The following is a 22,561-nucleotide window of genomic DNA, read 5'->3' as shown; positions in this document are numbered from 1 at the left end:
AGATGCAGACAGCATTCTATTTATTTTGTGGCCTAAATGTTCTCTGAGTCAGTTCCATCCACGGCCTTCCTTCAAAATATGAGGTTGACTTCTGTGAGGCTGTATTGTCAACACGACAACATCCTGTCCAATCCTTCCACTTGGAGATGACCCTAGACACTATAAATACTTTCTGATTCATGAGAAGCAACATCTTTCCAAAGTTATTTGCTAGATGGTGGTGCTCCAAACCAAACCATTCTATGATTCTATGTTTACTTGTACAGGGCCTTTTAACATTAACATTTAGAATCTGTATTAGGCTAGGTCCATATAGATTTTTAAAAACTGAAGAAAAATTAAAAGTGGCCTCTTGGTTACACAGACCATACTCAAGAGTTATTATATTTAAGCTGAATCCCTAGACATCCTGAGACAACTACTCTGAAGCAGGAACTACAGGATTAATTTCAACCTATTTTAATATTGTATAATTTCGTAAATATTTACATTTAGCATATAACATTCTGAAATGAGGACAACCATACTATGAAAGTTTCCACAATCTACAAATGACTTATTGTTCTGTTGTCTCAAAAATGGCAAAGGAGACACCAATAATATTATTTCAAATTCAATCTTTGAGTCTTTCACTGAGCAGAGCCATTATCCACATCTTCCTTATCCCCTTATTCTTGTACTTTCCTCATTAAAACCTATTAATCAGTTTATAAAGAAAAAAAAAAAGTGGGTTTTTTTTTTATAGGTTAGTTTGGGGTTTTTTAAGAGACACCTTTGTTAGGTTTACAAGCACCCTTCCCTGGACCTTGAGGTTTAATTTAATCCTCTCTAGTTACCCTACGAATACTGAAATTTCCTATAACGTTTCTAAAATATTTAACAATTAAATAAGCGTACAAAAGGAAGGAAACGGAGCTGTTGGAGCAAGTCCAGAGGAGGGCCACGAAGATGATCAGAGGGCTGGAGCACCTCTTCTACGGGGACAGGCTGAGAGAGTTGGGGCTGTTCAGTCTGCAGAAGAGAAGGCTGCAGGGAAACCTTATAGCAGCCTTCCAGTGCATAAAGGGGGCCTACAGGAAAGATGGGGAGAGACTGTTCAGTAGGGCCTGTTGTGATAGGACAAGGGGTAATGGTTTTAAACTAAAAGAGAGTAGATTCAGACTAGACATAAGGAAGAAATTTTTTACAAGGAGGATGGTGGAACACTGGAACAGGTTGCCCAGAGAGGTTGGTTGATGCCCCATCCCTGGAAACATTCAAGGCCAGGTTGGATGAGGTTCTGAGCAACCTGATCTGGTTGGAGATGTCCCTGCTCCTTGCAGGGGGGTTGGACTAGATGACCTTTAAAGGTCCCTTCCCAACCCAAACTATTCTGATTCTAAAAAAACCCAAATCTTCTTGTTTGTAAAGTTTAACCACAAAACTTGAGTAGCAAATAACTAAACCTACAACAGTCTAACCTAAAACTTTCAAAAGAATTTCAAAGTCACTCCATCCTTTTTTAAAAACTACTCCCTATTTTCATCTTTAAGACTAAAAGCTGTGAAAACAAAAACTTTGCTTATGATACAGAAACTGAAGCAAGTAGATTATTGGGATTTATCAAATGAAAACTAAGATACACTAAAACAGTAGAAAACGGTGCAACCACATCACCAAAGAGTACAGGTACACTTACTCCTACAAAACTTAAACTACAGACAAAACATCCAGCCTGGAGAATAGTATTGAATCAGTGGTCTTCTGCCAGATAAGGTCAGACAGTACGTATCTCACTTCTCAAGCCCAAACTGCTGAATCCGCAAAAAAGCAGGTTTAAGTTTTAATGTTGAAAAAATTCTTCAATTACTGAAGAAACAATTTTAACAACATTTAGGATTAAAACTGCATCCAGCAGGTTGAGATACTTCAGCTGTCTGATTGAACACAAAACCATTCATTTGCAGGGCTAGTTTTCTATTGGGTCAGTCAGGCCAAACCACTACATGACCACCAGATGACTGCAAGAGCACATGGCAGAAATCATACACAAACGCAGCATCATTCCTTCTACTGGCAGTTCACTACTGAGGAGTGTTAGCTTTAATACCAAGATATACCCCAAGATGGAGAAGCAGCAAGTGTTTATCTTGGTAACATTCCCATCAAAACTCCTGAATTCTTTTCTCATATTCTGAATTCGATGAAAAAACCTACATCACTCCTAGGAGGATAAAGAATACTCTGTTTTTCCTTATAAAAGCAAAAATAGAAGTTACTTTAAGTACGAAACAGAATTAACAGAATCTCCATAGCTTCTGTATCTCTGATAGGGATTAAGGTATTTATAATTTAGACAGAAACAAATGGAATTACACTTCCATTAAGGAATTCTGAAATGGATCAGGAGATGTTTTTACCTATCTCATCCCTAAAAGGGAATTACAAAAATCCTAATTCAAAGTTCGGCTTTTGTAATCCTACCTTAACTTCCAATCAGCTAATTCGCTCAGCCATATATTCCTGAACAACTTTTTATTCTCAACATCCCCGACAGCAAGCCTTGAGATGTCTCCTTGCATTTGTTCCTCAAGTAAATATTCCTTGTAATAGTATAAATGCTCAGATATCTAAAGATTAGCATCTTGTAAGACTTACAACTGACATCACTAGCACAAGTATTTTATATAGTCCACTGTTACATAACATCTGTGACCTAAACTAATTCAATTTTGTAAATCTAAACAGAATATCCCAAATTAAAAAAATAGAGTAACTACTTGTAGTTTTACACTGAATAAAGCAAACCTTCACTGTTCTTCACTTCTTGTATGAGTCACACATTGCGAGTTCTACAGGTAATTGATCTTAGGAATAAATACGCAAGAATCATTTGGACAGACTACAGCATAATTTAACCTTTTCTAAATATTAACAGTAATCTTTGAGACAATAGCTTTCCATAAACTGGTTCAACAAAATCTGCTGCAAGTACCACCAAGTATTAACTGCACAGCCATAACAGTAACATTTCCTACCACTTTTGCTTTTAATTGTCAATGAAAGTCTGCTAGGAATAGCAGTAATAATTTAATTTATAGCTAAAGGAAACCACCATGTGATACAACTTAAATAAAATTTTAAAAAAACTAAAATAAAAGGTACAGCATTTGAAGACAATAAATGTTTAGAATATTTATATATGTACATTATATACATATTAAAAATTAAACTATTAAGATAACACGTAAAAATAAAGGTTTAAACTTCACCATACTTCCTTATAATTACAAAAGTTCAAAAGTACTGCCCAGACATAACAAAATGTTAAATATCAGCAATTAATTTGTCTCTGGAAAACCAGAGACAGGTTGTGCCAGGCCGAAATGTGTAACTTGATCACTCCAGAGTTTAGTTTCAATCAGCCATTCATCTTATAACGGTGAAGTCCTCACAGCTGTGCATAAGGTTCCTCTAATCACAAGACGAGCGGAACAGTAAAAAAGATCTAGGAATCTGTTTTAATTGATCCTATTACAGTAACAAGGGCAAGGTCTGCCCTTGTTACTCTGATTCTATCTGATTCTATCTTGTATCTAATTCTATCTTGTATCTCTCTGTTGCTTTGTCATCTTGGCACAATAAATACAACCTATTTTAAAACATGAGCAACCTTCAAAGGACATCTTCAAATGACAGCAACAAAGGGGCTACTACCCAAAGCTGGAGATACTATGCTGTAACAAGACAGGTCTTCTTAAACCACATTTCATCTATTTTATAACTAGTATCACAAAATGAACTACAAGTACGATTTAAAGCTTTAAACAAGCCAAACTAGCTGGAACCTTGAAACAAGAAACAACAATACTAATTTGAAAGAAACACATATAATTCTTTGAAAGAAACACATATAATTTTAAACACAAAAATATAAATCTCCCAACAAACAGACACAGATAGATGTTCGCAGACAAGACTGTCACTTTTTTGCTGACTGCCATGCAGACTGCCTAGCTCACTGTGCAACTGCAGAAATGGGACGGCATTATTAGCAGGAAATGATGCTGCCCCTGCATTTCCTATTCACCGTTTAAACTCCTCAGGCTTTTACTTGTTACATTCACAGAACCTCTGCATTCATAATTTCTATACACTCACAACTGCTGATTTTGTTTTAAGACAGGCTAGTCAGAGAAGACTCTCTAAACTTCTGTATCCAAGGAGCCTTTCCTAAAGTACCTTCTGGAGCGAGTTCAGAACCTCAATGAGACCACATTAGAGACCAAAACCTCAAAACATACAAAAGTAACACTGTCAAAGACAAATTGCACTAACAGAATCCAAAGTACAAACAGAACCAGGAGGGAGGAAAACAAAACCAAAAAAAAAAAAAAAAAAAAAAAACCAAAAAAAAAAGCAAACCACCACCTACAAAATCTCTTGTGCCTAATTCAGCTCAGATAATGATCTTATCCATTAACATTGAACTAGAGTTATTTCTGTCATCCTGTTATGGTCAGTTAGAACTTGTGCTATCTGCCATTTTCCTACAATCTTGTCCATAAACGTTTTATAAGGACGTGTTTACATGTAATTATGTAGCAGCTAGGAATGTGTCCTTTCAACTAAAATAATTCTAGTTTTCTTCTAACACATTTTGAGCCAGGCAAGAACTTCTACAACTACATATTTGCAACCACAATGCAACACACTGCAAGGCTGAACAAACTCATTACAATCCACGAAGGAAATTATATCAAAATAACAGTTTTAGTCAAGCCCCATATTTTGAAATTAGAAAGTTACCTGCAAGAACAACAATTTTCTGCAAGACCAAGGTTCTCTCTCTTATGTACTATCAATTCAAAAACAAACTGTAGTGGTACAATAAGCAACAGCTTTATTGGATGATTTGTGCAGCAAAAAGTCTATGATGGCTTTCACACTATTAGACAAATTTCAGGAAGACTTTTAAATCAATATGAACAGATTAAACAGCATTACTTACTATTAGGTAAAGAATTCTAAACCAAAGATTTTAAATGCTAAGTTTATTAACTTATGAATCCCTAACAGAACATGGAATACTAATTCTATACTCACTGACAGTGATCATCCTTTGTTCAGTTATGTAAATACCTACTCAGAACTCTCCAAAAGAAAAATAATGCACTGTCCCAAAGGAAATTATTTGATTAATATAAGGGTGCATCTGCTTCAAAAAAAGAATATTCAATAATATTTTTATTAACTATAAAAATCATTTAGGAATACTCACTCCTCTGGAAAGGCTGTGGAAAAGCAGAATAAAATATTACTGAAAAACATCGCATCCCTCACTCTGTGCCCTCTTTTCTATGAATCTGTGCTCTTGCCTCTCTACTTTTATTCTGCAGATTCATCTTGATCATCACCTTTTTGTAATTTTATAAGCATTTAAACAATTTTGTCATTGAAGTATATGCAATTCCCAGATGTTTAAGTATTTTCTTTTCCAGTCATCAAATAAAGTCAGTCTTTTCCTCCACATTTGATTTTCAAGCATCTTCAAACCTCTGACTTTTCACCACCATCAGATGGTCCTGTTGTACCTTACATAGTTAACTAAACAAGCCTCCCTGCCACTAGCCAAAGAAAAAAACAAAATTCCTTTTATGCTACACAGGTTACCAGCAAGCTTAAATGAAGCCTGAACATTTTCAAAAATAATTTTAACCCACTTATGGTTGTGATTACATTCTTCCTAATGTGAATGTAATATAAAGATATAGTACTGTTTTCCTTTAAATCCCTGATCTCCTTCAGGCCAAGTATTAGCCAGCAATGACAGAGTCAGCAAGAAAGCTCTAGAAGGGGAAGATGAATAGAAATCTTCTTCTTAGTTTTCTCAATGGTAACGGATCCGCACCACATATTTGTTATTCCAGTCTAAACCAGAGTCAATTCTTACGTAATCTGCAACTTTACTGCCCATCACACATCATATTTAACGACTGATCCACGCTCTTCTTCTTTGTTCAGCAACGCAGTTAGGAATGCAAAAGAAACATGCTTCGAGGAATATGAGCACAACCTGCTCAGTTCCTAATCAGTAGGATTAAGACTGTTACTCCAGAGCTGCTGACACACGTCAAGGCAAAAGAAATACAGAAGGTTCTCAGTGAGGTATTAACTCTAAAATTACTGTTTGGTTTAGACCTCTCCAATCCAAAATTTTTTAGTAATAACCACTTCTGGGTACAATATGCATATACACACACACATACATGCAGCTCCATTTTTCCTGTTATCTCTAAAAAATTCAGGCTACTGTTCTGGATATTCTGTCAAGAAAGGAATTCATTACTTTCTCCTAGCTTTCTAGGCTTACATTTCTGGATCAGGTTTTAGCGTAGCTCAACATCTGTTTAGTGTCTGTGCAATAGTAACTTACTCCATGATTGTAATAAAATTTTTCCATGGTAACATTATACTAAACACCACCTCAAACAAACAACAATTAATTCAAACTTTTCAATGTAGCAAACAGGATGCAAAATTCCCACACATTTTTAACACCTTGGATCAGACTATGCTATACCAGCAACAGATCCAAGAATTTCATAATATTCTTTTTATATGGAATGTAATATTTTTTAAGATATGACTTTAAAACAATGTGGTGGTTTAGCCCGGATCACCACACAGTTTCTTATTCACCCTGCCCCTACCTAGTGGGACAGGGGAGAGAAATTGGGAAGAAAGGAAAACTCGTGGGTTGAGATAAAAACAGTTTACTGAAAATACTAAAAACTACAAAGCTAACAGGATATAAGGATATTAATATATACAAAATATACAAAATGAACAATGTACAATTTCTCACCACCCGATGTCCGAATGACCGACGCAGCCCGTCCTGAGCAGTGATCACAGGAACAACACCGAGCAGCAAGCAAAGGGGGAGAGCAAGCTAGCAAGGTAGAGGGAACGATGCCAGCAAGCAAGAGAGAAGAAAAGGATGCCAAGGGTGCCCAAACGGATACCCGACAAGAAAAGGAATAACTGAAAATGATGCCCCCTCCCATGGGCAACCCCCACTTATATACTGAGCATGACGTTTATGGCATGGAATACTCTCTTTGGCCAGTTTGGATCAATTATTCTGTCTGTCTTTTGCCCAGCTTCCTGCATCTGCACGTTAACGAGACCTTAACGAGACTTGGAAAGCCAGACAGTGTCCTTGGTCTCATTCACAACAACTCGTATCATCAGAATGTTTTTATCAACATTCTTCACACACAAAATCCAAAACACACCAGCTACTGAGAAGAAAATTAACTCCATCCCTGCTGAAACCAGGACAGTATCCACCCCTTATTCCATACCATTTACGTCATGCTTATAGATATACACACAGATATCACTATCTCAATCTATGAGCTATCTCTCCAAAGTCTGTTGAGTTAATTTAGTCCATGACTTTGGGCCCCATCTGTGATAGCAGTCTCTCAGGGCAGGAGAGATGGTATGTAGTGTGAAGTTGTTACATACTGCATCTGGAACTCGTAGCTGGTACCTCTGGCGCGGCTGGTGTATCACGTCCATGGTCTGCGAGTTGAAGATGTTGATCTCGAGGAAGTTGTTGGTCACCAGTTCTGACTCCATCACTGCTGCACATCGCTCGGTTTCATCAAAGCTTGTTCTTCACTGTTGAGTGTGATTCTTGCTGCACTACCTCTGATAGAACATAAAAGAACTACAGACATGATTATATACAGTTCAAATTATTGGCTGTTTTCACCTAGAATCAAATCTCCTTGAGGTACACATCGGACTTCCCCATCCTCCCGCATCACCCACCAAGTACATCCAGGTCCTTGAGCGAAAGCAATCCCACGAATGGGTTTGCCTTTGCCCAGAGGAGGAATAACCCAGACTGTTTTCCCCAACATATTCCTTACATGCACCACAGGAACTTTATCACCATCTACAGTATGTAAAAGTTCAGATTGGGCAGGGCCAGCTCGATTGATGGATCCCCGAGTGTTGACTAACCAAGTGGCTTTTGCTAAATGTTTGTCCCAGTTTTTGAAGGTTCCACCACCCATTGCTTTCAGTGTAGTTTTCAGCAGTCCATTGTACCGTTCAATCTTTCCAGAGGCTGGTGCGTGATAGGGGATGTGATATACCCACTCAATGCCATGCTCTTTGGCCCAGGTATCTATGAGGTTGTTTCGGAAATGAGTCCCATTGTCTGACTCTATTCTGTCTGGAGTGCCATGTCGCCAGAGAACTTGCTTCTCAAGGCCCAAGATGGTGTTTCGGGCGGTGGCATGGGGTACAGAATATGTCTCTAGCCACCCAGTGGTTGCTTCTACCATTGTAAGCACATAGCGCTTGCCTTGGCGAGTTTGTGGGAGTGTGATGTAATCAATCTGCCAGGCCTCTCCATATTTGTATTTCAGCCATCGTCCTCCATACCAAAGAGGCTTTAGCCGCTTGGCTTGCTTAATTGCAGCGCATGTCTCACAGTCGTGGATAACCTGTGCAATAGTGTCCATGGTTAAATCCACCCCTCGATCACGAGCCCATTTGTATGTTGCGTCTCTTCCTTGATGGCCTGAGGTGTCATGGGCCCACCGAGCTAAAAATAGTTCACCTCTGTGTTGCCAGTCTAAGTCCACTTGGGAAACTTTAATCTTAGCAGCCTGATCCACTTGCTGGTTGTTTTGATGTTCTTCAGTGGCTCGACTCTTGGGTATGTGAGCATCTACGTGACGTACTTTTACAACAAGCTTCTCTAACCGGGCAGCAATATCTTGCCACAGTGCGGCAGCCCAGATGGGTTTGCCTCTGCGCTGCCAGTTGCTCTGTTTCCATTGCTTTAACCACCCCCACAGGGCATTTGCCACCATCCATGAGTCAGTGTAGAGATAGAGCTTTGGCCATTTTTCCCGTTCAGCAATGTCTAAAGCCAGCTGGATGGCTTTCACCTCTGCAAACTGACTTGATTCACCTTGGCCTTCAGTGGCTTCTGCCACTCGTCGTGTAGGACTCCACACAGCAGCTTTCCACTTTCGATGTTTTCCTACAATACGACAGGATCCATCAGTGAACAAAGCATATCGCCTCTCATTTTCTGGAAGGTTGTTGTATGGTGGGGCTTCTTCAGCACGTGTCACCTCTTCCTCTGGCGGCATTCCAAAATCTTTGCCTTCTGGCCAATCTGTGATTACTTCTAAGATTCCTGGGCGATTGGGGTTTCCTACTCGGGCTCGCTGTGTGATCAGTGCAACCCATTTACTCCACGTGGCATCAGTTGCATGATGTGTAGAGGGGACCTTCCCTTTGAACATCCAGCCCAGCACTGGCAATCGTGGTGCCAGGAGGAGCTGTGCTTCAGTACCAATCACTTCTGAAGCAGCTCGAACTCCTTCGTATGCTGCCAGTATTTCTTTTTCAGTTGGAGTATAGCGAGCCTCAGATCCTCTATATCCCCGGCTCCAAAAGCCTAGGGGTCGACCTCGAGTCTCTCCTGGTGTTCTCTGCCAAAGACTCCAGGTAGGGCCATTCTCCCCGGCTGCGGTGTAGAGGATGTTTTTCACATCTTGTCCTGTCCGGACTGGCCCAAGGGCTACTGCATGAACAATCTCCTGTTTAATTTGTTCAAAGGCTTGTCGTTGTTCAGGGCCCCATTTAAAATCATTCTTCTTTCGAGTCACTTCATAGAGAGGGCTTACAATCATACTGTAATTTGGAATATGCATTCTCCAGAAACCCACAACACCTAAAAAGGCTTGTGTTTCCTTTTTGTTAGCTGGTGGAGCCATAGCTGTTATTTTGTTGACCACATCCATTGGAATGTGACGACGTCCATCTTGCCACTTTACTCCTAAAAACTGGATCTCTTGTGCAGGCCCCTTGACTTTGCTTTGTTTTATTGCAAAACCGGCTTTCAGAAGGATTTGGATTATTTTCTCCCCTTTCTCAAAAACTTCTTCTGCTGTGTTGCCCCATACGATGATGTCATCAATGTACTGCAGGTGTTCTGGAGCTCCACCCTTTTCTAATACAGTCTGGATCAGTCCATGGCAAATGGTGGGGCTGTGTTTCCACCCCTGGGGCAGTCGATTCCAGGTGTACTGGACACCCCTCCAAGTGAAAGCAAACTGTGGCCTGCATTCTGGTGCCAGAGGAATGGAGAAGAACGCATTGGCAATATCGATGGTGGCATACCACTTGGCTGCTTTTGACTCCAGTTCATACTGAAGTTCTAGCATGTCTGGCACGGCAGCACTCATTGGTGGTGTAACCTCATTTAGGCCACGATAGTCCATTGTTAGTCTCCATTCTCCATTAGATTTTCGCACTGGCCATATGGGACTGTTAAAGGGTGAGCGGGACTTGCTGATCACTCCCTGGCTCTCCAGTCGACGAATCAGCTTGAGGATGGGGATTATGGAGTCTCGGTTGGTGCGATATTGCCGCCGGTGCACCGTGGTGGTAGCAATTGGTACCTTTTGTTCTTCAACCTTCAGCTTTCCCACAACGGAAGGGTCCTTTGAAAGTCTGGGCAAGATGGACAGCTGTTTATTTGTCTCCACGGTGGCTATACCAAAAGCCCACCGGTGCCCTTTTGGGTCTTTGAAATACCCACTCCTGAGGTAATCTATACCAAGAATGCATGGAGCATCTGGGCCAGTCACTATGGGGTGCTTTTGCCACTCATTCCCAGTCAAACTTACTTCAGCCTCCAATACAGTCAGCTCTTGGGATCCTCCTGTCACTCCAGAAATACAAATGGGTTGTGCCCCTTTATAGCTTGATGGCATTAGAGTACACTGTGCACCAGTGTCTACTAGAGCTTTATACCTTTGTGGGTCTGATGTGCCAGGCCATTTAATCCATACAGTCCAATAAACTCTGTTGTCCCTCTCCTCCGCCTGGCTGGAGGCAGGGCCCCTCTAGTCCTGTTTATAATATTTTCTGTTCACTTTCTGTGAATATGAATCAGAAGCTCCTTCCATAGGATCAGAGGTGAGATCAGCCCTTCTACACTGTCTGGGGAACTGCCCACTGGAGACTGGAGCAGCAAATTGCCTGGAAGAACCTCCCTTTGTGATTGTTTTACCTTGCAACTCACGTACACGTGCCTCTAGGGCCGAGGTAGGCTTTCCATCCCACTTCCTCATATCCTCTCCTTGGTCACGCAAGGTAAACCATAGGTCATCTCGTCGGGTGTACCGTCTCCCTTGAGCAGGAGGAGGATGAGGTCTTCTTCTAATAGCTGAGATATTAGTCCGTGCAGGTGGGGAGCAAGAATCTTCGAGTTTCTCACACACCTCAGATAGTTTTTCTAACAGTTTTTCAAACTGGCTTTCCGATTTCTCAGTCAGTCTTTCTATAGCTGAGACACAGGCCCGCATCGGGGAAGAGAGATTGTCTTCATATTGTCGGAGCTGGTTAGCCACTGCACGTACTGGTGGCATCTCATCATCTTTCCAACTCATTGCTGCCAATGAGTTGGCATACGATGATGGTGCACTCTGTACAAATTTCCGCCACATGGGTCGGGTACATTCAATTTCATCTGGATCTACGGATGTCCGTGGGTCATCCAGGTTATGATAAATCAGCTCCCGAACAGCTAATTCCCTCAGAAACTGGATACCTCTCTCCATGGTGGTCCACTTGCTTGGGTGGCATACAATATCTTCCTTAAAGAAATACCTGTCCCTCACACCTGACAGGAGTCGCCTCCAGAGGCTGCAGGCTGCTGACTCTCTTCCAATTGCCCTGTCAATGGCTGCTTCCCTAGACAGAGATCCCAGCTGCCTGGCTTCCCTGCCTTCTAATTCCAGGCTACTGGCCCCTCTGTCCCAGCATCGGAGCAACCAGGTGACAAGTTGCTCACCTTGATTACGGCTGAAATCTTTTCGCATATCTCGCAGCTCACTCAGGGATAGGGATCGGGTGACTACCTCCCCTTCTGTGTCTCCCTGATCATGTGATGGGCCTGGTTCATCATCATCTTTCACTATGCGAACTGATTTTTTGGTGTATTTCTTATGTACAGGGGCAACTGATACTGGTGTAGATGATTGGTTTTTCGGTTTCTCTTTGGTACTGCTTGCCGAGGTTTGAGTAGCCACAGTGTCTGGCATGGGGGCTGAAGCAATCGCAGTGCCTGTAGCAGGGGCTGGGGTAGCTGCAGCACCTGCCGTAGCGGCCGAAGTAGCTGCAGTATTTGTAGCAGCAGTTTGAGTAGCCACAGTGTCTGTTGCGGGGATTGGAGGAGCCATAATACTTTTAAAAAACTGTTTAAACTTCATCAATATCAAGATCTGAGATAGCTGCAAGAGACTTGTCACCATGAACATGGTGGTAGGGGTATAAAAAGGGTATTCAAAATTCTCAAAAGCTGTTGAAATTAGCTTGGTGAGGTGGGGAAAGCTGTAAACAGATGTTCCCCCCGAGGCCTGGCTTCCCGGAACAAAACAACAGGTATAGTTCCAAACAACACCCACAAGATGGCTCCCGAAATACCCGGGTGGAGCTGCCTCTGCCTCCTCGCTCTGCACACTGCCCGCCACCATTGCGTACAGATATGAAAATGGTCCCATTACCAGCAATCTCACTAAACAAATCAGTGCCGCATAGCACAGCAGAACGATACCTTTGATCCAACACACATCATTGATAAAGCGCGTACAAACACCGACAAACAGAAAATACGGCAAGTAGGGTGCTATCCAGTACAGCTCTAAAAACAACTGCGAGAACAAATAAAACAACATTGTGCCCACCGATGACCAAACCGGCTTAATGAACACTTGTAACAAATCTGTTTTCAACACACTGTGTTCAAACCTGTCCTTATCTCAACCCTTCGGGACTGACCGGGGCTTGAACCTTGGATCCTCAGACTAAGGTCCGATGATCTCACGACTGATCTAGTGAGGCCCCTTCGAGCCCCACGTTGGGCGCCAAAAAGACTGTGGTGGTTTAGCCCGGATCACCACACAGTTTCTTATTCACCCTGCCCCTACCTAGTGGGACAGGGGAGAGAAATTGGGAAGAAAGGAAAACTCGTGGGTTGAGATAAAAACAGTTTACTGAAAATACTAAAAACTACAAAGCTAACAGGATATAAGGATATTAATATATACAAAATATACAAAATGAACAATGTACAATTTCTCACCACCCGATGTCCGAATGACCGACGCAGCCCGTCCTGAGCAGTGATCACAGGAACAACACCGAGCAGCAAGCAAAGGGGGAGAGCAAGCTAGCAAGGTAGAGGGAACGATGCCAGCAAGCAAGAGAGAAGAAAAGGATGCCAAGGGTGCCCAAACGGATACCCGACAAGAAAAGGAATAACTGAAAATGATGCCCCCTCCCATGGGCAACCCCCACTTATATACTGAGCATGACGTTTATGGCATGGAATACTCTCTTTGGCCAGTTTGGATCAATTATTCTGTCTGTCTTTTGCCCAGCTTCCTGCATCTGCACGTTAACGAGACCTTAACGAGACTTGGAAAGCCAGACAGTGTCCTTGGTCTCATTCACAACAACTCGTATCATCAGAATGTTTTTATCAACATTCTTCACACACAAAATCCAAAACACACCAGCTACTGAGAAGAAAATTAACTCCATCCCTGCTGAAACCAGGACAAACAAGTAAATAAAAACAACAAAACCAGAAAACTTCATAATTATAATATTACAGGATGCTCACAGTAGCAAGGATCAAGGATACAAAAATGAGCCAATAGTTTTAGGCACTACCTATTATTGAACTATGTGTAAAATGAAAAATGTATACAGATAATTTAAATTGAAGTTTAGAGCATGACATTGCAATTTCCAACAACAAATGACACAGAGCTGCACTGCAATAGTGAAGTACCAAGAAGGAAAATCTGTTTCCACGGGAAGCAAATCCCCAGAAGTCAGCTTTGTACCTTTCTACTGCACCAGCTTTAAAAACATCAAAGTTTGGCAAAGTCTGCCAGCTTGGATATTATATGCAGAGAAGTTATGCCTTCCTTTCTTCCAAACCATGCTGCATTTTAAGAGGAAAACAGGGAGTGGGGGAAGTCTTTATTTCTCTCTGTAAGAGGGCAGTGCACTATGTAGCTTTTATGTAAACTACATCATCAACTCATCCATTCTCTCTGCAGATGTACAAAGAAGTTACACACTTTGATCCCTAAAACTACATAAAAAATAGAACATTGGAGCTTTTTCAAGTTAGGTGTTAAAGTGATTAAAAAGTTCAAATCATTGTGCTGTAAGTCCTGCAAGCTGACTGCATTTTACAATACAAGATACATGAACCAAAAAATACCCAGACTACTCTTGTGATTTTGTTTAGTGAGGGGGGGCCTAAGCTGGCAGCTTCTGTAGGAAACTGCTAGAAGTTGCTCCCCTTTGTTCAGTGGACTCAGCCAGGCCCAGGGAGGACCTGCTGCTGGCCAAGGCCAAGCCGACTGGTAGCAGAATGTTCCGTGATAACGCCTCTGCGATAACATATTTAAGAAGGGGAAAGCAGGGAAAAAAAAAAAAAAAAAAAGAGAAGATGTGAAGAAGCTGAGCGGGGGCAGAGGCACAGAGGGTGAGGCGCAAGCCCCATGGGCCTTGCAGGCCTCACCCTCTGGCCTCTTGCCAGGCGGCCGACTGGGCCCAACTCGGCCCGGCCTGGCTACAAGAAGTGGAGAGGAGGTGAGATGGATGATGTGAAGAGATTCTGAGAGGCGTCTGCCAGCCCGTTGTGAAGAACTTTTCTTGTGAGAGGAACGGCTGCAGACACCAAGGTCAGTTCAGAAGGAGGGGGAGGAGTAATGCGGCTCCTGGCCAAGATTCCCCTGCAGCCTGTGGTGACGACCATGGTGGAGCAGGTTGTCCCCCTGCAGCCAATGGAGGTCCACGGAGGAGCAGAGATCCACTTGGAACCCGTGAAGGACCCCACATAGGGGGACGTGGATGCCTGAAGGAGGCTGTGGCCCGTGGAGGGCCCGCTGGGACATCCATTCTGGAGAGACTGCACTCCATGGAAGAGATTACCCATGCCAGAGCAGTTTCAGGAAGGACTGTGGCATATGGGTGGGACCCCAGGACAGAGCAGGGGAGGAATGTGAGGAGTTCTTCCCCCGACCATGAAGCAGCGGCGTAAAACAACGCGTGATGAACTGACCACAACTCCCATTCCCTCTTCCCCCCTGTGCCGCTTGGGCGGGGAAAGGTAGTAGAGATAATGTTAAGCTTGGGAAGAGGGAGGGGTGGAGGGAGGTTATCTTGTTCTCTGTCTCATTATCCTGCTGTTTGTAGTAATAAATGAATAGTTTTCCCCAAGTCAAGTCTGTTTTGCCTGTAACGGTAACTTTAAGGATTTCTCCCTGTCCTTATCTCAAACCTCGAGCCATTTTTCCTTATATCAACTCCCCCTGTTCTCTCAGAGGGTGGGGGGAGTGAGAGAGAGAGAGACTGCGTAGGCTGGTCCCGATTGGGGCTGAACTACGACAACTACATACTACCCTTCTCTGTAAACATATCATTTATGTTCCATTCTCTCAGACTATTTTTATACTGCTCTTTAGAACAAACTCATTCATCAGCTTCCTGAAACTAAGAGAAGTACAGCCACTGTTGAAGAAAGTGCAAGCTCATGCAAAACAAAACAAAACTAACCAATAGTCCCCTCCCCAAACAAAACAAAACAAACAAACAAAAAAATTCACACCTGACATGATCTCAACTGTAAGAATCCATAATCCATTCTCTTTCCCTAAATTACTTGCTTCATGGACACTGAGCTGAAAGCTACTATAAAAACATTCGGCTTTCCAGATTGATATTAAATTATTCTTAACAATACTATTTTATACTAAAGGAATGTTTTGCAATTTTAAAGAAAGCCTTTAACAACATTAAAACAAGACATCAAGCCATTTAATGGTTAAACAGATTTAAATTTGAAGCATTAACCTAAATATCCTACAGCATTTCTAAGAACTTCACTGAGCTGCCATAATTTCTGTCAGCATATGTAGTACTGAATGACTAGTAAAATACCTGAATTGAAACTATTCCAGTCTAGCAGTTTGTATGATCTTGTGTTACCCATAATTCCGACAAAGGCTGAGTTCAAAACAGCAAATTAGTAGATCAGTTATAGGAGCAGAATAGTGAAAAAAAAAACTACCAACAAGAACACAATTGACAACACCACTCCACAGGAACTGGAAAGACACAGACAGCAGAGTTAATAAGAGGCTGAAATAGAAAGGGAGAAAAGAAGCATGCTATAGCAATCTAGCACTAGGCGTGATCAACGTGTACAGTATATAGCAATTACTGTCTTATTGATAAAATTCTCAATCCACTTCCACCCCTTCAAATGTTCTTTCCTCTTCTATATTTTCCTGTTTATTCATTTGCCAGCTGATTTGTTTCCTTTAGTATTTTACAGACATATTTGACTCAAATGCTTAATATGATCATCTCTGTATCAGAAATTTTTTTTCTACTTCTTCACCTTCCCTCCCACAGCCATGTGCCTTAATTCCTCCTTTTGTTTTCACTGTTTTGCAATGTACTGAGTTCAAAGTAACATGCATCTTACATTCACTTGTCAGGAGCAATCTACAAGTCCCACAAAAACACTCCAAAGAGCCATTTAGTTCTGCAAATATGCATCTCTATCTTCTCTTATTTCTTATCCTGCATTCAGTCATTTGCTAAAAATAAAGGAGTGCATAAGGCAAGAAATTAGTTTTAAAACTTCTGATCATAATTAATTTTTTATTTTGTGTGATAAATTTATTTAAGACATTAAATTTTGCACATAAAATGTGCAAAAACACATAAACTATACTTTGACACTTCTCTTAATCTCCTCCCCATTGTGTAAATAATCTTAAAAACAGGAAAACAAAGAACAATATTGTATACTCATATGCTTTAAAAAAATCCCTTAGAGTAGTTTTTTTAACTCCAATTGTTTCATGTTCAGTCTTTAGATCCGCAACAATCTACCCACTTGCAGAATTACTTGCCTTGGGCCACAGGAAGAAGAAAAGGAAAAAATACTAATTTTTTTTTTTTTAGTAATTGCTTTTAATGATGCATTTGCATAAACTTCATTTTATTCCTCCTGACCAGTGCATACAAAATCACTACAGGTACTATTTTTTTACTCTCCTCTATCTGCGTTTTTAAGTGCGCTGTTAACTCCAACTTTTTACTGATTATTTCTCAGTTTGTCTCAGTGAATATAACAACAAAGTCTTCAGAGTCAAAAGTCACTTAATTCTGATGTCAGAACTTGGACATGCAAAATACACATGTTCCAGTATTGGGGTTCCCAGGTAAATATTAAATAAAAATCTTAAAGGATTGCTCTGTATACGTTTTTAAGAACGGAAACAAAGCTGTAAAGGTTTTACCAAAATAGGTTAAAAACATGTACTAAACTAAATTGTAGTCATTAGTCCTTAAGGATTTCAACGAGCTGAAAATTAGAAAATATTCATAGTTAAAATCAAGTATTTAATCTTATTCTTGTTTGAATGGAAAACTTGCATCAAGTTTTAATATTAAAAGTGGTTAAAAAAAAACTTAAACCCTCAACAATTCAAACAGTTTTTAGAGCAAAGTTACTGGATTCAAAGTACTTTATTATTTCATTGACTTGCTGAAAAACTTCTCGCTAAAAACATAGCCGCTGAATGACTACTATTTTTCTAGCTTAAAAATACTGCTTTTAATACACATTGTTAGAACAGATTTGTAACTATTCAAATACTAATCTTTATAACATATCAGAAGTAGGTGATCGTAGCAACTGGACTTGGGTAAGGAAGGTGTTATTGTGTTAACATACCAGGATTGTGAATGCGGTCCAAAAGCTTCACAGATCGTGCACTGACAACACCACCAACGTGGACAAGGAAGCCTGGTGGAAACGTCGTCAAGGTAAAAAACGGAAATTCCTGTTATGATTAAAAACAAACATCAAACTACTGCTTACCAACCACTGCTGATTGCCCATAAACATGCAGTGAATTGATAATTTCCCTGAAACACAAGCAAAGCAGTTCCATTAGGCCAAAAGTCCTTCAGGCTTATTAAGCACTACATAACCATACATCTTCATATACCCATAGTATAATAAAAGCAGAGGTATTGTACAATGTAAGAATACTTTTCCCCCATAGAGCTGTATCTTAGCACAATATTACCAAATAACCACTTTTAGGATGGCAGCTAAACAACATAATACTACTCTCATTAATTGATACAAAATAAAGGAATATTTTTCTCCATTTTTTAGGTCTTATTGTTACCACTGACTGCAGTTTGATCCTGAAGCACAGGGCAAAACAAACTGTAGTCCTCTAAGAATGATAAATGTCTTATTACAGGAAAACATACCTAAAAACATTAATGGACTGCTCTGCTAGTGTCCATAAGCTCTAAACATAACAACTAAGTATTCACCTTCTAAAATAAAGTGTAAGTTCTTAAACTAAGGAAATTCACTTCCATTTCATTTACATAAATTAGTTTTTAGCAGTTCATAATTAAAATGAAGAATTAACAAATTTCAGCAACTACTCAAAAATGTAGTTCATACAAGAGGCAAAGTAAGTGATAACAGTAATTTTTTGACACACACGATGAAATAAAAGTCATATTCAAAGAAGGTGAGCCCAAAACTGGAAGAATTTATCTTTTACAGAGACATTCTACAGAATGTCTAATATACATGATAGCACAGTTATGGGGGAAAGGCAATAGATTTATGTTCAGCAATTCTAAATGCATAAAGACAAAAAAAAAAGAAAAATAAAAGTCATGCTTGTATAGTCATGATGATTGGTTAAATGGAAAAAATAAACACCATAATTTCATATGAGAGAAAGTGCAGTACAGATTCCTTTCTCACATACTTGAAGCACTTGCAACAGTACAGTTCAACTGAGCTTCTACCTAAACAGTGTACATGCTACAGATTTAACAGGATCATGGCTCTTCCAGCAATACATGGCATGAAAATTCTTCTTAAACTAAAGCCCAACGTACATTTAAAAATTAACACTTTAGAATTATTACCATCCTTGTTATGAGAACTCTTACAACTTTTAAAAGGTCCTAAAAGATTTCTGTATTTTCCCTTGGCTTAGATTTTCAAAATTAAGAGGCAAACTTTGAAATCAGCAACCACAGTATCAACAACCAGAAGGAAAAAAATTAAAACAAAACAAACAAACAAACCAACCGACACCCCCATCCCCCCCAAAAAAACAAACTGCACAACTCCAAAATCACTGAAATCTACAGTCATGCCTTATGATGCACTTAAAAATCAGGAAGATTTCACCACAGGACCCTGCAAACCTGCTTGACTAATCTGTCTTCAGGAGCACTGATGGATCACTAGAGAGGGCTAGAGAAAAGATTCCCCCAGAAGGTTCTAACAGATCACAAAGTGCTTTGCAAGTTATTAGAATACTCAGAAATCTCTGACTACAATACAGTTCAAGTTCCTCTTCTGAACATCTTTCATGCTGAAAAACTGAAAAAACCCAGTACATCAACACTTTGTTAGAACCCTCTGTCACTGTGGCTCTGTAGTACCAACGGTTCAGCAATTTGTAAGTACACTGATAATACTCGTCCCTGTGTAAATTCCATTACGCTCATTCTGCTAACATATTTACATAGATCAACATACATTTGCTCTGTCCCCTGAAACTATATTCACACTTTATCCCACATTAATGATATTTAAAATAATTACTTTCCCAGAACTAGAGAAATCAATTAAAAAGTTTACTGCTTATGCCATTTACATGGAATTCCATTAAGCCTCTATTACATTTATATACATACATATATATGCTCACACTTACACTGCACTAAAGCAGCACATAGTGAACAAAGTGAATGATACTCCATGCTCTAAAACATAAGCAAATCTGACGCTTTTTAATCTAGATAGAGATTCAGAACTTACTTTAATTTTGGGTTCATTTTCATAAGGCTGTGTTTTGCAAGTAATTTTAGCATGTTCAGACTTCCAGATTGTCTGATTCCCTACACTACAAACCAGGAATAATAAAACTTTTTAAATAAAAACATGGGTTTGTCTCAATCAATATACTCAGGCATACAGATATTTGAAAGTCTATATTAATGACTAATTAATGCTAAAATTAGACCTATGTCCTACAAGTTAATGTCAGCCACAGAAAAATCTGGGCAATTGACTCACTGAACCATTCTGACATGCTCTTATTCCATTAACAAGGTCTCATTCTGATACAGATAGAATCCCATCACTTTGTATGATGGCTTTTCCCAGCCTTCCCTTTTTTCTTTTTTAAGCTCATTTAGAGGTTTTGGATTTCTTTTTTTATCGCAACATTACTCAAATACACGTTCCAGCCTCAGTTACATGGGGTAATCTGTAATATTTCAAAATTATAAAACTATATTTATTACACAGAAAATAGAGATTCAATAAGAACTAGATGCAGTGTTTCTGTATTACAAATCTCCGTTATCGTAATTAGCAAATGACTACCTTTAAAGGTGATGCAAGCACTGAGTATTCTTGTGTGTGAGAAAAGACACGATGATCTTAAAGTTTCCAAGCTACAACTGAAGGTCGTCAGTCATTTCACCCAATACAAATTCACTATGCCATTTCAGTCACTGACTGCACAGACCCTGAAAGAACTGTCACTGGCTTAAACCTTGCAACTACATGGAGATTTTATAGTTGGCATGTGGGGGAAGTTTGATAAGATTACAATAAAATCTTCATAGTATTTGTTTACAATATTTGTTTAAATTTGTTTACAATATAATGTTTAAAAATGTTGGTGTATATGCATACATGTATTGCTAGTATTTTTTTAACTACATTGCATAAAAAGACACAAAAAAATAATGAAAAAGCACATAGAACAAGGCTACACACACATATCATTTGGTGTTAGTGCCAGCTCAAGCAGTTCTCAAATTCCCTTCCAGCCATTCACTCATTCCATCCCTGTACCACTCCCTCAGATAATGCTCATAATGCTCAAGTATGTTTCATTGAGCTTTTTGGGCTGAACCAGAGTAGGGAATTTGCCCTTATTAAAATACTGTTAATTTCCTCTTTCAATTATTTTTTTTCTAAGCACATTTACTGTGCCGTCTCACAAGGTGGCCAAATAATCTTAAAATTTTTCTTCAACTGAACTGAGGGGGTGAGCTGGGTAGTAACAAGAAGTCACTGGAAAGAAAAGTTGCTTAAGTCAGCATTTCAGCCAAAAGAATCACACAGAGAACTGCACTCTAACACAACAGTCATCTAAGCAGTGCGCTTCAGAGATGAAGATCAACAGGTTGCCATTTCGAAAAGGCAGCAGTAAAGACCTCTCAAGCACTTGCAGAATGCAAACATGGAGGAATAAACCAGCATTTGTCCCAGTTGAGGTCAACAGTGATATAAAATACCATCAAGAGCAGCATTTGGTCATTTCTACGAAAACATAGGCTAATTTTTTTACAAGTAAAGTAAGCTCAAATTTTCCCCACTGACTGAAATACAGCATATACATTTATAGATAAAAATATACACAAAGACAGCTGTGCTACAGTTACACCTACTATCAAGAAGCATCTTGTCATCAATCGCTAAAAATATATTAACATAAAACATAACAACTTATGTGAGTCTTCCATGGCTGGTGTATTTTCCTGGAAGAAATCGAGTAATACTACCCTTCCAACAAAATCTGTTCTTGTTTGCAATTAGGGTTATTTAAGTGACACATTAAAATCACATTTGATTACAAAAAAGCTGTGGAGACATCCAGTTAAATGATATCCAGTTTTAATATGATATTGCCAGATAAACTGAACTAAGACTCAAAATAACTTACTACGTATCTAATACATGTGGAAATATATATATTGAATTTATTCTTGTTTTCCCAAGTAAGTGCTACCCTAACTAACCCAGACAAGTAACTAGAGTGCGTTACTTACGTTATGTGTGCAATATTAAAACAGACAAAATAACTTGCAAGAGCTACTCATTCTAGTTCAGTAACTGAAAAAGAGGCAACCATAACAAAAACACATCCAACATGAAATTTTCAGAAAGACAGTATGAACATATTTTTGATATCAATTAACAGCTCGCATATTTTCCTACATCATCATAATTAACAACAGATTCAACATGTTTCCATCACATTTTACAGTGGGGTTTTTTTTGACTAGACAATATATAGGTCTTCTCAAAACAATGTGCAAAATAATTCAAGCTCTAAAACTACATTCAGTGCTCTCAATTTGCATCTTTAGGTGTTTTCAAAAAGCTTCCTAAGGAAATAACAGATCAGCCATGAAATATCTGAAATGCTAGCAGAAACAAAAGGTAAACAGAGAAAATGCTCTTCTTAAGGCATTTTTTTCAAACTAAAACATTAAAAGCAAAAAGCCATGGATTTGTATTTGAAGATAAATTAAAATCTTAACTGAAATGCATCAACATGCTGATCTGATAAATGCTCTTAAAAAAACC

General features: G+C 39.6%; 1 protein-coding gene across 16 annotated transcripts in view; it reads right to left on the bottom strand.

The window, feature by feature from the left end:
* C2CD5 (C2 calcium dependent domain containing 5) overlaps positions 1-22,561 on the bottom strand; it is an 80,034-nt gene that overhangs the window by 36,219 nt on the left and 21,254 nt on the right. For all 16 annotated transcript variants that reach the window (XM_086756649.1, XM_086756676.1, XM_086756644.1 and 13 more), the window contains exon 10: positions 17,858-17,966. In XM_086756649.1, the coding sequence (XP_086612775.1) occupies positions 17,858-17,966 (109 nt within the window). The remainder of the gene's footprint in view (positions 1-17,857; positions 17,967-22,561) is intronic.

Source organism: Chlamydotis macqueenii, chromosome 1, assembly GCF_036417535.1.
Source record: "Chlamydotis macqueenii isolate bChlMac1 chromosome 1, bChlMac1.mat, whole genome shotgun sequence".
NCBI classification, from domain to species: Eukaryota; Metazoa; Chordata; class Aves; order Otidiformes; family Otididae; genus Chlamydotis; species Chlamydotis macqueenii.
The sequence above is the reverse complement of the archived record's forward strand: the minus strand, read 5'-3'. Positions and strand labels throughout refer to the sequence as shown.